Here is a 15,663-nt window from a genome sequence, read left to right on the forward strand (position 1 = left end):
TGTACTTCAGTACATGTGACAATAAATCAATCAATCAATCAATCAATGATGGTCATTGGCAAATGGGTTGACATGGAGGAGATAAGCAGCCATGGGGTAGTGAGGTGGTGATGATTGTGGGATGTCAGAGCTAGAAAGCTTAATTTTTAAGGAAACTGGGATGAAATCCCAAACAACATTCAAATCTCTGTGTTCTGAGGAAGGGTCACCGGACCCGAAACGTTAACTCTGTTTTCTCCTTCACAGATGCTGCCAGACCTGCTGAGCTTTTCCAACAACTTTGTTTTTGTTCCTGATTTACAGCATCCACAGTTCTTTTGGTTTTTAATAATATGAATTATCTGGCAAATAACCAGAAAATATAATCACAGACCAGCACTTTAACTCAACGTGGAAAATTTATTTACTCAGCTAGCACAGAGGAAAGATAAGAAACTGATCAAAATATTATCAGAATTGATAAACCATTTTATCTTTCAGCAGCTGAAGTCTGGAGCAGTGCAATAATCAACATATGCAGGAGATCATGCACAAACAACTGCAATACCTTTCTAGAGAGTAGTAGTTTGCAGTCATAGAAAGATAAATTCTTTGAAGGAAATTTAAATTTCCTGCAAAGTCAAATGATGGTCTTCCATCCTATTTGGCTAGTATTAGATAGGACCTAATCACAAATAACAGTTTCATAAAGAAACTATGATGCAAAAGGTAGCAAGATTTAACCATATTTCATTTCAGGTCTGAAATACTTGAAGGTTTAAAGGCAGATGAAGTGTGTTTTGATATTATGGTTGCATTAATGTTCTGCTATGAATTATTTCAATATAAACAAGTCTTTTGCATTGTCAAAACATTGATTCGAAGACTAGGACTAAATACTATGTAGAAAATACCATATAATTCGTGTACTGCATTGCCAACCTTGAGCCAAGGCAAGTGCAGAACTAGATCAGGAAGTCACATTCAGCCTCTCTCCAAACTGTTGTGGGAAATAGGGAAGTTGCAGACTCTGAATACTGAGTCAATGCACAATGGGAATGTAATTATTTCTCTGTTGCGGATCCACTGAGCAGGAGAACAGAAATCTAGCCCCTACACACTCAATTGCGGGATAATTGCATTCAATAAGAATAACAAAATCCCTACGCTTTCTGAATCATAAATAACGGACCCGGGATTCAAAATCTCCCAATCCCAGTTATTTTCATTATGAATACAATTCAGAGCATGTTGAAAGAAACATGTTCTCCCATTGAATGTAAGGAACGGAAAAGCCAAAATAGAATGCTCATCCAAGAAACTGTTATCCAGGTGCTGGAATCTGTTTTTATTTGTTCATGTGACGTAGGCATCACTGGCTAGCCCAGCAATTATTGTGCAACCTGAATTGTCGCTGAGCAGGTAGTGGTGAAATATAAATAACACTTTCCAAATCATAGTCAGAAACTAAGTAAACCAAGGTCTACACAAGCATGTGAAATATTAGAATTATTTGTAATCTTTGCTGATATTACAGCACAATATAATCATAAATTTCTTTCCAGTATTTTTACTGGGCATAAGTATGAGCCAACTGAGGCTACAGACATATTAATAGAATTGGCTTAAATCAAAAGACAATCACAAACCCAATTAGCTACTAAAAATCAAGAATCATTTCACAATATCAATGCTAGTGTGAACAGATTAAATATAGTTTTTTCTAACAATTATATATTGAGGTATCAAGATTTTCTGCATTATGTATAAAAATTCCCCAATGGACAATAAATCTGTACCTCTATCACTCACATATAATATTTTCAAAATAATCATTGGATTGTAAGATTTTGCTCAAATACATTGAAACGTTATGCCAACATTTTGAAAACTGCCAACATTTACCTTCAGCACTAATCATGCCTGGAAAATGGTATTATGATCAGTATTTAAGGTTAGTAAAGAACCACAGTGTTACTTTTTTAAACTCACTCATGGGATGTGGGTGTTGCTGGTTGGGTCAGCAACATTGTCCATCACTAGCTGCCTTTGAGAAGGTGTTGGTGTGCTGCATTCCATTTTGTGTAGGTACACCCCCGATGCCATTAGGGAGGGAGTTCCAGGATTTTTGATCCAGTGACACTTAAGAAACAGTGATATATTGTTAAGTCTGGATGGTGAGTGCATGGAAGGGAACATATGGGCAGTGGATTTCCTATGTATCTGCTGTCTTTGTCCTTCTAGATGGTAGCGATTATGGGTGAAGATGATGCTGGTTAAGAAGATTTGCTAAATTTCCACAGTGCATCTTGCAACTATCGTTGCTGCCAGAGAACGTTGGTGATGAAGGATATGGTGCAAATTAAGCAAGCTTGATCAAATAGTTAAAAATCTTTTAACTTTAAAACTGATTAGGTAATTTATATCTTCAACTGAAATAGGAATCTGGCAAGACACAGCAGGTCACCCACCTTTTATTGAATGAATGATAGAAAATTAGGCAGTTTCCATAAAAGATGGGCAATCCATTACTGTGAAATTTCATTGAAGGGGTGATGAGAAATCGACTGATTTTATCTGCTTAGGCAGCATCATCAAAAGTCCACTGGGTGACAATGAATAATATGATATTACTCATGTCATGGACATTTGACTTTACATGATAAGTCAAATGTCTACTTCTATCTCCTCAACAACAAAAAAAACCTTGTGAAAACTGATACCAAGCTCCTTAGACATATGCCAAGTGGAACAAAATCATTACCCACATTCCAAATCATTGAAGAAAACATACTTTCTCACAACTGACATTTTAAACCATCGCACAGTCCTTGTGGAGACAAAGTCCCGCCTTCACATTGAGGACAACCTCTATCGTGTTGTGTGGCACTACCACCGTGCTAAACGGGACAGACTTCGTAAAGATCTAGCAACTCAACAGTGGGCATCCATGAGGTGCTGTGGGCCATTGACAGCAGCAGCATTGTACTCCAGCACAATCTGTAACCTCATGGCCAGCATATCACCCACTCAACCATTACCATCCAACCAGGGCATCAACCCTGGTTCAATGGAGACTGCAGGAGGGCGTGCCAGGAGCAGCACCAAGCATACCTGAAGATGAGGTATCAACCTGGTGAAGCCTCCAAACAGGACTACTTGCAGGCCAAACAGCGAAGGCAGCAAGTGATAGACAGAGCTGAGCGATCCAATGCATCAGATCTAAGCTCTGCAGTCCTGCCACATCGTTATGAATGGTGGTGGACAATTAAACAACTCACTGGAGGAGGAGACTCCACAAATATCCCCAATGATGGAAGAGCCCAGCACATCAGTGCAAAAGATAAGACTGAAGCATTCGCAGCAATCTTCAGCCAGAAGTGATGACTGGATGATCCCTCTCAGCATCCTCCAGTGGTCTGCAGCATTACAGATATCAGTCTTCAGCCAATCCGATTCACTCCACGTGATATCAAGAAAAGGTTGAAGACACTAGATACTGCAAAGGCTATGGGCCCTGACAACATTCCAGCAACAGTACTGAAGATAAGTGCTCCAGAACTTGCAGCTCCCCTAGCCAAGCTGTTTCAATACAGTTGCAATACTGGTATCTAGCTGACAATGTGGACAATTGCCCAAGTATGTCAAAAAGCAGGTCAAATCCAACCCGGCCAATTACCGTCCCATCAGTCTACTCTCGATCATCAGTAAAGTGATGGAAGGTGTCATCAACAGGGCTATCATGCAGTACCTGCTCAGAAATAACCTGCTCAGTGATGCCCAGTTTGGGTTCTGCCAGGGCCTCTCAGCTCCTGACCTCATTACAGCCTTAGATCAAACATGGACAAAAGAGCTGAATTCCAGAGGTGAGGTGAGAGTGACAGCCTTTGATATCAAGGCTGCATTTGACCGAGTGACGCATCAAGGAGCCCTAGCAAAACTGGAATCATGGGTATCAGGTAACAACCACTCCAGTGGTTGGAGTCATACCTGATACATAGGGAGATGGTCGTGGTTGTGGGAGGTCAATCATCTCAGCTCCAGGACATCTCTGCAGGAGTTTCTCAGGGTAGTGTCCTCGGCCCAACCAGCTGCTTCATCAATGATCTTTCCTCCATCATAAGGTCAGAAGTGGGAATGTTCGATGATTGCACAATGTTCAGCACCATTCGTGACTCCTCAGATAGTGAAGCAGTCCATGTTCACATGCAACAAGATCTGGACAATATCCAGGTTTGGGCTGATAAGTGGCAAGTGACATTCGTGCCACACAAATGCCAGGCTATGACCATCACCAAGAAGAGAGAATCTAATCACTGTCCCTTGACATTCAATGGTGTTACCATCACTGAATTCTCCACTATAAAAATCCTGCAGGTTACCCTTGACCAGAAACTCAACTGGACTCACCACATTAACAGATTGGCTATAAGAGCAGGCCAAAAGCTAGGAATACTGCGGCAAGTAACTCAGCTCCTGACTCCTCAAAGCCTGTCCGCCATCCAGAAGGCACAAGTCAGGAGTGTGATGGAATACTCCCCACTTGCCTGGATGAGTGCAGCCCCAACAACACTCAAGAAGCTTGACACCATCCATTACAAAGCAGCCCACTTGATTGGCACTACATCCAAAAGCATTCACTCCCTCCACCACCGACGCTCAGTAGCAGCAGTGTGTACTATCTACAAGATGAACTGCAGAAATTCACCAAAGATCCTCAAACAGCACCTTCTAAACCCACTACCACTTCCACCTAGAAGGACAAGGGCAGCAGATATATGGGAACACCACTACCTTCAAGGTCCCCTCCAAGTCACTCACCATACTGACTTAGAAATATATCGCCATTCCTTCACTGTCGCTGGGTCAAAATTCTGGAATTCCCTCCCTAATAGCATTGTGGGTCAACCCACAACAGGAGGACTGCAGTGGTTCAAAAAGGCAGTTCATCACCACCTTTTCAAGGGCAAATAGGGATGGGCAAGAAATGCTGGCCAGCCAGCAATGCCCACATCCTACAAATAAATAGAAAAAAAAATGAGTGAAAAGAAAAGCTTCAGAAAATATCTTTCCTGCAGCTATTCTCAAATTTGGTTCCATCAAACAACTATTTGAAGATTTTCAACTCCTGTATATTGTCATTGGAATTCAGTGGTTTCTCAAATGAAAGAGGGAAAGGAGGAAATGAAGTTCCGTCTTGATTCCAATCTCCAGTAGACCCACGGTGTCGACAGAAATGTTTAACAGGAGGGAAATATCCTGACCTTCAACTTAATTTTTTATTTTTATGATCATGAGAATTTAAACATGGATTTAGCTTTGAAAAATCTATATATAAAAACAACAGCCTGAATCTTACCAGAAAGTGGCTAAGTATAATTTTCATTGAGTTTCATGGAACATTTCCCTCTGCAAGGCTTAGAGTGTCCTTGTGTTGGGGTTCAAAACATGCTCCATTAGCTTGATTCCTTGCCCTATGGTGCCACATTCTTCAAATGGAAGCCCGGCTCTCCCACTCAACATAGGTGGATGTATTCAGCAGTGCTGGGATATCCCAGGATCACTGGTGCTGGTGCCATCTTTGTAACTCCAGCCACACACTTAATCAAACATTGGCAATCCAAAGTTGCCCTTCATCATGCATTCCTATAGCTATTTAACCACAAAGCCACTAAACTTACTTGTCCTTAGATACATCTCATCTTATAACACTTTCTAAATTCCTGCTGGTCTTCCCCAAATGCCCACTGTAATTCAGCATTTCATTATGTGGGACTATCACATACAGGAAAACCATCATACTCTTCAAACTAGCAAAAGTGAACAGAAAACACACTAGCAGAAACTGCATTTGCCTCCTGTAAGAGAAACAGACTGTTTGCCTTTCAAGCAATAATTTTATGGTCAATAAATGATCACCGCACCCAGTTCTCATCTACTGGAACTGGGTGTCAACTAAGTCCTCTCTGGCTCGATATTCCTCCTGCTCAATATTCTCATCATCTTCCTGGGATGACTGTTCCCACTCTGCTGCTCCTCAACCTCCATCACATCCCCTCTTTGCTTGCTTCAATTATGCACAGCATAGCAGGTAAAGACAATTTGGCACACAGTGTTTAGATTACACTGCAAGCTGACCCAGATCAATCCAAGCATTGGAACCCCATCTTCAGCAGGTGTAAGCAGGCCGTTCAACCCATCAAGTCCACACCAATCTTCCAAACAGCATTCAATCCAGACGAACCCCCTACCCTATCCCTATAATCCCACAACCCCCACAGCTAATCCACCTAACCCTCATATCCCTGGACACTATGGGCAATTCACCTAACCTGCACATCTTTGGACTGTGGGAGGAAACCAGAGCCCCTGGAGGAAACCCACGCAGACATGGGGAGAATGTGCAAACTCCACACAGTCGCACGAGGGTGAAATCAAACCTGGATCCCTGGCACTGTGAGGGAGCAGATCTAACCACTGAGTCAACATGCCTTGAATAATGCAACACAAGGCAGGAAAGTCCAGGGCATCAAAATAGACACAAAGTGAATGAGTGAGAAGAGTGGGAGTCAATAACCCTGAGATGCTCCCTTGTCCATTTCATCAAATGGGTGCTCATCTCTGTTGTCAAAGCAGTCTTGCAACAGTATTGAAATGAAAGTTGGTCGTGCACGCTAAAATGTAGCAATGAACTTCAGAACATTGTCTAAGTGGGTTTAAGACATGTCCTTACGATGTGGTGAGGCTGATATGTGTCAAATGCCAATGTCAAGGTCCTTGGAAGTGGGATGTCTGTCACTGCAGCCCATGAAATCTGCCTTGAGATGTTGGCCTGGGTGTCCAAGATAGAAACGTGGAGGAACAAGCGGTCACCACGTAATCACTCTGGTTTCCATGTTGGGCATTTTAGGTGTCTAGTTTTATCTAGCAGGTGAGAAAATGGGAATTTGCATATTTGGGAGTTGAGATTAGCTAGTAGTTAGAGTGATAACAAGCAAAAATCCATGCAAGTAAGTGTCTTGCTGTTCACTAGCGAAAATCTCATCTCGTCATCCAACACCTATTTGGAAAATGGGAATTTTTGATCTCGATATTACGAAGGTCTCCACTGGACATCTCACTCAATTTCCCCAAAATTCATGGCATTCGGGGGCTGGGAAGATTCCACCCACAATCTTGATTGATTAAGATGGTTCCAATCTGGATTTTGCAAACAGTAGTTTCAATCTACTTGCCAGCAACTGCAGGCCATGAACTGGACTGAAATGAGTGAACTAATGAGATTGATAGAATCCCTGTAGTGAGGAAGAGGTCATCTTGACCACTGCATCTGCACCGAAGCTCTGAACAGCATTCCAGCCAGACCCTAGCCCCTAACCTATCCCCATAACCCTGCATTTACCATGGCTAATCCACCTAGCCTGCATATCCCTGGACACTACGGGGCAATTTAGCATAGTCAATCCAACCAACTGGCACATCTTTGGACTGTGGGAGGCAACCAGAGCACCTGGCGGAAACTTATATAGAAACGGGGAGAATGTGCAAACTCCAAACAGTCAATCACCTAAGGCTGGAATCAAACCCAGGTTCCTGATGTTGCAAGGCAGCAGTGCTAACCAATGTGCCACGTTGCCATTCGTAAAGGGGGTAGATTTGGAGCTGATGCTGAACCTGCATTTATATTGCCAGGATTAACCCAATGGCAACATTCTACACTGAAATTTCTACGATTCTACACAGATTAGAGATGTAATTCTCTGATGCGAACCAAAATGACATCCAGCAATTCCGGCTGGCAAACGTATGTAGGCAGACCTTTAACATAGCTAGGATTAAGTTCACTTAAAACAATAACAAAAACAATGTGCTAGAGAAACTCCATAGGTTTGCCAGCATCAGTGAAGTGAGAAACAGTTAATGTTTCAAGTCCAATTACTCTTCTTCAGAAGAGATTGGCTTGGATGTTAAAAGCAAACTGATTCAAGGGTTCAGACATTGCATAATTAAAGCACTTCAAATTAGTACAAGTTAATGTGGATCAAGAGAACCCGTTTCCAAGCAAACTTACAAGTTTTCCATCTGGGTTTGGGTCATTAATTGACCACTTAAGGATCTCAAATTCATGGCGGAGCAGGAAAGTTGAATATGGACCTTCTTGCCCAGACTTTAACCTGGATGGTGGCACGAAGGAGGCACGTACTAACCTATCTGATTTCTTCCCCTCCCAAAACCTTCCTCATTGCTCCGCACAAAGGGAAAGGTCCAATCATGATTTTATATTTGTGAAATTGTTTTTAAAATGTCGAGTCCTTTTTTGATTCTAACTATCCTTTATCCTCTTCTAAAAATGTTGATTCCTTCCAAGGTTTATTCATAGACACAGGATCCCTTGAACCAGCCATTTTTAATAAGTTTGAGACCACCACAACGGAATTTAAATTAAAATAAAGCACTGCATATATTGCAGATCTGAAATATAAACAAGGTGCTGGAGAAACTCAGCAGGTCTGGCAACATCCTTGTAGACAGAAACACAGTTAACGTTTTGAATCCAATATGACTCTTATTCAGAACTTATATTGGACTCAGATTCTCTGTCCGTATGTGCTGTCAGATCTGCTGAGAATCTATCCTAAAGTGTTCAATGGAATCTCACCAGAGGGTATGAACTCTGTTGTTAATCAAAATAACTCATCACTGGACAGCTTCATCTGAGCTACTCCTCTGCAGTTTGAAGACCATTAATTAAAGAATTTCTGAACTCTTGATTCAGTTTGCTATACAAGATAGTCTGATTCCACCAGCCAGGAAAACATTAAATTTCAGGGTAACAGCTAGGCCTGCTAGACAGTTTGAAACCCATTTTAAGAAAGATTCTTGTATTTGCCTGAAAAGTAAACTAATTTCCTGTCTATAAGTATCATCTCAACTGCATCATCTCAGACTTTGAGGAAATTCTACAAATCCTGTCTTCAGTCATCCGGAGAATACGACATGAGCAGATGTAGGCTATTCAGCTCATTGAGTCTGCTCCATCATTCAATGAAATCACGTTGAGCAGATAATCCTCAACTCCACTTTTCTGCCTTTTGCCCACAACCCTCAAGTCCCTTCTAGATTAAAAATGTCCATCTCAGCCTTCACCCCATCACTGGACTCAGATATTCACAAAGTATGATAATCACCCTTTTGGTTTGAACATTCAAAGGTATAAAACTCCTTTGTGTCTTCTACCTTTCTTAAGTGCTTTTATCTGTGTCAAATCGCAAAGGTTGCTCTGGGTTTGAATGTGTGAACAAACAATACTCCTGGTTTAACTCGAAGAGAGTTTTCAGAGGGTCATTTTTAAACTGACTTTGCCAAAACAAGGGTTTGGGAATCTCAGCAATTTTTTCTCACTATGGATCTACCTACAGCACATGGACTGCAGTGGTTCAAGAAGGCAATTCACCACCACCTTCTCAAGGGCAACTATAGGTAAGCAACAAATGCTGGGCCAGCCAGCGACACCACGTCACGAGTGAATAATAAAAAGACTCCTGACAAACAGAAAGCAAGGATAATAATGGAGTGCAGACTGTCTCTCACCCTTGTCTGTAACACAAATCTGCTGGAGGTTCGCTATGGCTTCCAGGGGGAGTCCTGTGTTCAAAGGTATTCATTTGGCACTAGGAACAGTCCTCTCTCCCAACCCCGGAGGAGCTTCATCCTGTGATCCGCATCATTCCAGCACTCATCTTTGAGCCTGGATCCTTTGTTGATCCTGGACCTCTCTTGGTTGCACTGTTGATAGCTGTCCCTGCTCCTGTTGGTGCTACCTGTGATGGAAAGCACCTAGCCTCTGACTGCTTAGTAGCATTGAGAGGATGGATTTTCCACTCTTGGAAAGGCCTGGTGGGGGCTGTATGGCACTGAATAAGACATGCTTTCCCCAACAGAAGCAACATTGGGCTCTCATCTGATGGGCACAATGACCTGGATTAAATTCTATCTCATGCTATTAAGAGGAAAATGACATTGCTTCATACAAGCCAATCTTTTTATTTAAAACAGCGCTATGTTTAAAATATAATGCCTGTGGCAAATTGGCAATCCCAAACCTTTGAAATATATTTGGAATTTGGAATGTGAGACCACATTACTATTTTACAAACTACAATGAGAAAAGCAAAGTAGGCTGTTTACATCCTGGACCCATTACAGAGTTTGTTCGGTTTCATGATTTCAATGAAAGTATTATCATAATGACAACAGCTTGTAGAAGCTTGGAAAATAATTTGATACCTCGAGTTAAAATATTACCTTAAGAAGCTTTGCATTAAGCAGCAATGTGTAAGCAGCTTCAGTGTAGTTATCACATTCTTTGTGCAGGTCACACAGCTTATATAAATACCTAAGGAAACAACATTATCAATTTTGATTGAATATGAAATGCTGCACAATGTTCTGAAGAAAATCCTTATATCACAGATAACTTAGGCTATCCTTGGAGTTTGAACAAATCTACATTGTTAGAACTACATAACGGCTGGATAATTAGTGTGGAGACCTCTGGGTTTCAGACATGTTATTATCCAGAAACCTCTACTGAAATGTGCATGTATAAGTTTCAACTGAGCACAAGTTCAAACAAGGCCTTCTGACAACACTCAGTATTTTCAAGGCACATAAATGATTAGCAACCACTGGATCATGTATGGCAGGACGTTTAGCATTTATGGACTGACGTACCATCAAGAAGCCAAAGTGTTCAGGATTGGATATAAGGGGGAAAATGGAAGAGAAGATTGGTTAAAAAAAAAACCCAAGCATTATGATAGAGCCGTAGGAACACATGCGGATATATCTTACTAGCATGTAATGCACAAACACAGCACTGTGCAATTATGATGCTTAGAGCTAGCATCCAAGAAAATGTTATAGCATAGTTTTATCTTTGGAAGAAAAAAACCTAACACTGTTTTTTTTACACTTGGCCACTCTGCATTGTTCTGTGATTGGCAGGAAATCACCTCAGAGTGCAGTAGAAATTGTTACTGGATGAAAACAAATCACAAGGTGAAAAATTGGACTTTGACGAAAATGGGCAACTGGTCAAAGAAGCAATTGCTTTGCGTGCTGGTCCCCAGGTTTAACTCCCAATTTAAATTTGACCTTGGGCCTTATTTACATTAAATAAGGCAAGCTGTGGACACTAATTGAGAGACCCCAACCAAATCCAGATGCCTCTTATTTATTACTCATATGTTGGAAATGAATCATGTGCAACAAGTTCAACGTTAACTGTGCTGGGAAGGTTTTGTTTTGCATACCGGATGTACATTTCTTCTCTCTCAATTTCTTTGTAGAAGTTCTGAAATATAAATCAGAAAATATTTTCTTCCAATATTGCAACACAGAATTTTTTTTTAATCATCAACATTTTAAAGTAGACAGAATAATTTTTGCTTAAAGACAATAGCTTAAAAATTCAAGAAGGCCTACTTCACAGGCAGAACAGCAACATGCTAGAACTTCAACCAATTTGACTGCCTTGGTACTGGCTTTGATCTAAGTTTAAAAGATGGGGTCAAATGCATTACTTTTGTTCATAGAATCCAACTGAATGCCTGTTCCACAAAAAGACTGGATTTTCAAAGTAGCTTAATGTTAATCCATCAGGGCAGCAGCTCAGCATAACCAAACCATGAACACACAGAAATTTCAAGTTGCAGTTAGTTCCTCACTATTGTAAGACTCTCCAAACTGCAAGTGAACTCTCAGATTGATTTCCATTGTTATACACCACTGTAAGCCCGTTTATGGTTACTGAATTGAAGCATGTCATTTTCATTTCCTTGTGCAAAATGGCCTAGTTTTCTATACTGAATTTCAAAGAAAATAAGTATTCCACATTATGAGACAATAAGGGCTGTAGATGCTGGAAGCCAGAGTCTAGAAGTGAGAGGCTGGAAAAGCACAACAGGTCACACAGCATCCGAGAAGCAGGCAAGTCAACGTTTTGAGCCGAAACCCTTTGTCAGGACTGGGGAGGGGAAGGGGAACTCAGAAGTAAATAGAGGGAGGGTAGAACAGATGGTGATAGGTGGTTGCAGGTAGGGGATTATTGTGATTGGTCCACGGGAAGGGTGGATAGGTGAGTAAGAAAATGGACAGGTTAGGTCAGGTCACGGGGTGGAGGGGCTTTGAATCTGGTGAAGTCAATGTTAAGGCCATTGGGCTGTAAGCTTCCAAGGCGAAATATCAGGTGTTGATCCGCCAGATTACGTTTGGCTTCACTCTGACAGTGGAGTCGTCCAGGGATGGACATGTCATCAGTGGAGTGGGAGGGGGAATTAAAATGGACAGCAACTGGAAGGTTTGGTTAGTTATTGCATGCAGAGCGCAGATGCTTCATGAACCGGTCCTGAGTCTGGGTTTGGTCTCCCCGATATACAGGAGGTCACATCAGGGGCAATGGATGCAACACATAAGGTTGGATGAAGTGCAAGTGAATCTCTGCTGGATTTGGCGGGATTGTTTTGGGCCTTGGATGGAAGTGAGAGGGGAGGTATGGCGGGAGGTGTTGTACCATTTGCGGTTACATGAAAAGGTACCGGGTGGAGGAATTAGGATTAAGGATGTCCTCAACCATTTCTCGCACTTCTGCCCTCAAAGACCCCCTGCCCCCAACAGCAATAAGGATAGAGTCCCTTTAGTCCTCTCATATCATCCCATCAACTTCTGCATCCAACGCATCGTCCTCCAACATTTCCGCCATCTACAAATCAGACCCCACCACCAAAAACGAATTTCCCTCTCCAGCTCTGTCCGTTTTCCACAGGGCCGTTCATTTCGTGACTCCCTTGTCAGCTCTACACTCCCCACCAATTCCTCCACCACATCTGGTACCTTTCCCTGCAACCGCAAGAGGCGTAAGCACCTGCCCCACACCTCCCCTCTCACCTCCAAGGCCCACAATAATTCTTCTAGATCCAGCAGAGATTCACCTGCACTTCATCCAATCTTATCTATTGCATTTGTTGCTCCCGATGTGGTCTCCTCTATATCGGGGAGACCAAACACAAACTCATCTGCGTTCTGCACGCAACAACCAACCTGACCTTCCAGTTACCATCCATTTTAATTCCCCGTCCCATTCTCCTGATGACACGTCCATTCTTGGACTCCTCGACTGTCAAAGTGAGGCCAAATGTAAACCAGAGGAACAACACCTGATATTTTGCCTTGGAAGCATACAGCCCAATGGCCTTGACATTGATTTCATCAGCTTCAAAACCCCTCCACTCTCAGCCTTATCTACGTCCAGCCCCCTCAAGTCCTGACCTGACCTAACATGTCCATCTTCCGACTCAGCTATCCGCTCCATCCTTCCCGCAGACCAATCACAATTAACCCCTACGTGCATCTACCTATCACCATCTCTCCTACCCTTTCCCCAGCCCCAGCCCTCTCCCTCTATTTATTTCTGGGCTCCCCTTCCCCTCCCAGTCCTGACGAAGGGTTTCAGCCCAAAACCTTGACTTCCCAGCTCCTTGGATGCTGTCTGACCTGCTGTGCCTTTCCAGCATCACACCTATAGATTCCACATATGAGTCTCTTATGCACTCATTGTAGTACTTGGACTACTACCATATTGATGTAGTTTATTAATGATGTGAACAAGCAGCTGCTTAAACTGCCCACTTGCAGCACTGTTGTGAGAAAGTTGGCAGAATCTTAAAGTGTGCATGCTCAAGTGAAAACATGGATTACTAGTTTCCAATTGCCAATTAAATTCACCACCCACAAAAGACATGACAGTTAGCATGTTCCAATTATTTGAATTTAATTTAATTTGTGAAGGAAGCTTGTGGAATCCGAAAAAAATTGAATCAAACTATCTGCAGTGATGAGTAATATTAGGAATGCAAGCTTTTCTCTTGCAGTTGGCTACCAAAACTAAATCTCAAATTTTTGGAAAATCAATTGGCACAGAAGATTAAAATATCCTCTCAGAGCCAGACCACTGAGAAGAGAAATCAGGAAATAACTTTCACATAATGAGTGGTAAAGTATGAAACTTTCTCCCACAACAGTGGATGCTAACTCAATCAATCATTTTAAATTTGAGACAACAGATTTCTGCTAGCCAGAGTAAATGGTGTATGAAGCTAAGGAGGATAGTCACATTTAGGATATTGATCAGTCATGATGATCTCACTGACGAGGTTTGAATGCCTACTCCTATTCCTAATTGAGAAGTGCAATATATTCAAAATTATCTCTAGTCCTGTCAGAAGGCTGGTGTAGGTGCTCAACTGCCGTCCAGATCTCAAAGTATCTTTCTCTAGAATATATGAATTCAGTGACAACAAATGACATATCTGTGTTGAACTGTTTAGTTATATTAATCAAGGTCACTGGCGCATGAAACCATCTAATCAGTTACTTATGGTTTAACTCTTGTATTTCCAAAGTAGGTACAATTACTAATTTTTCAGCTTGGACAAGAAATTATTCAACAATATGATGTTTTAAAGACTAATTTAAAGTCAAGTAAACAGGTGTGTTTGCTTCCTATGTGCATTTCAACTAATGTAATATTAGCATCATAGAGTCATACGACAGAGAAACAGGCCTGCACTTGGCTCAAAGTCTGCTATGCCCTGGCATTTTAAGTGCTCATCCAGATGCTTCTTAAATGTCACGAGAGTATCTATCTCAACCAACCTCTCAGGCAGAGTGCTCCATATTTTGACCACCCTGTGCATCAAAAAATATTTTCTCAGATTTCCTCTAAAGCAATTATTCCTCACCTTAAACTTGTGCCCTCCTGTCTTTGACATGTCTGCCACAGGGAAAAGATTCTCATGAGCAATCTTGTCTATGCCTCTCATAATTTTGCACACATTAATCAGATCCCCTTCAACCTTCTCTGCTCCAAGGAAAACAAACTCAGCCTATCTAATATCTCCTTATAACTGAGACCTTTCATCCCAGGTAACATCTTGGTAAATCTCCTCTGCACTCTCTTCAGTGCTATCACATCCTTCTGATAATGTGGTGAACAGAACAGCACACGTTATTCCATCTGAGGTCCAACCAATGTTTCATAAAATTGTAGCAAGATTTTCCTGCTCCTATATTCTATATTCCAGCTAATGAAGGCAAGCATCCCATTTGCCTTTTTCACCATACTGTTTACCTGTGCTGGCACCTTCAAGAATTCTGTATCAGGCTGATGCCTACAACCATCCTCCTCACTATCAACACCACTGCCAATCTTCATATCATCTGCAAATGTATTAATTATACGTTCTACATTCACATCCAGGTTGTTTGTGTACAATACAAACAGCAAGCTCCCAGCACCAATCGCAATGGTACAACACAGATCAGAGGCTTTTAATCACAAAAACAACATCCCACCATCACCCGGTGCCTTGTATTTGCAAGCCAATTTTGGATCCAGTTTGCCAACTTGCCTTGGGTCCCACAGGCTCTTATCTTTTAGACCAGCCTTCCACTTAGGATCTTGTCAAAAGTCTTACTGAAGTGCATGTCAACCACATTTACTGCTATCTTCATCAATATATTAAGTCATCTTTTCAAAAAACTTAATTAGTCAGGCAGAATCTCCCTCTAATAAATCTCTGCTGACTATCCCTGATCAATCCCTGCATTTCCAGGTATTGATTA

General features: G+C 41.7%; 1 protein-coding gene across 1 annotated transcript in view; it reads right to left on the reverse strand.

Moving 5' to 3' along the window:
• Positions 1-15,663, reverse strand: part of LOC109926896 (dedicator of cytokinesis protein 1-like) — a 56,512-nt gene that overhangs the window by 24,367 nt on the left and 16,482 nt on the right. Inside the window, exons 4-5 of the mRNA XM_020526759.2 lie at positions 11,295-11,335; positions 10,285-10,375 (exon numbers count right to left, since the gene is read on the reverse strand). Of these exons, the coding sequence (XP_020382348.2) occupies positions 10,285-10,375; positions 11,295-11,335 (132 nt within the window). The remainder of the gene's footprint in view (positions 1-10,284; positions 10,376-11,294; positions 11,336-15,663) is intronic.

This window comes from Rhincodon typus, chromosome 20 (assembly GCF_021869965.1).
Source record: "Rhincodon typus isolate 14 chromosome 20, sRhiTyp1.1, whole genome shotgun sequence".
NCBI lineage: Eukaryota > Metazoa > Chordata > Chondrichthyes > Orectolobiformes > Rhincodontidae > Rhincodon > Rhincodon typus.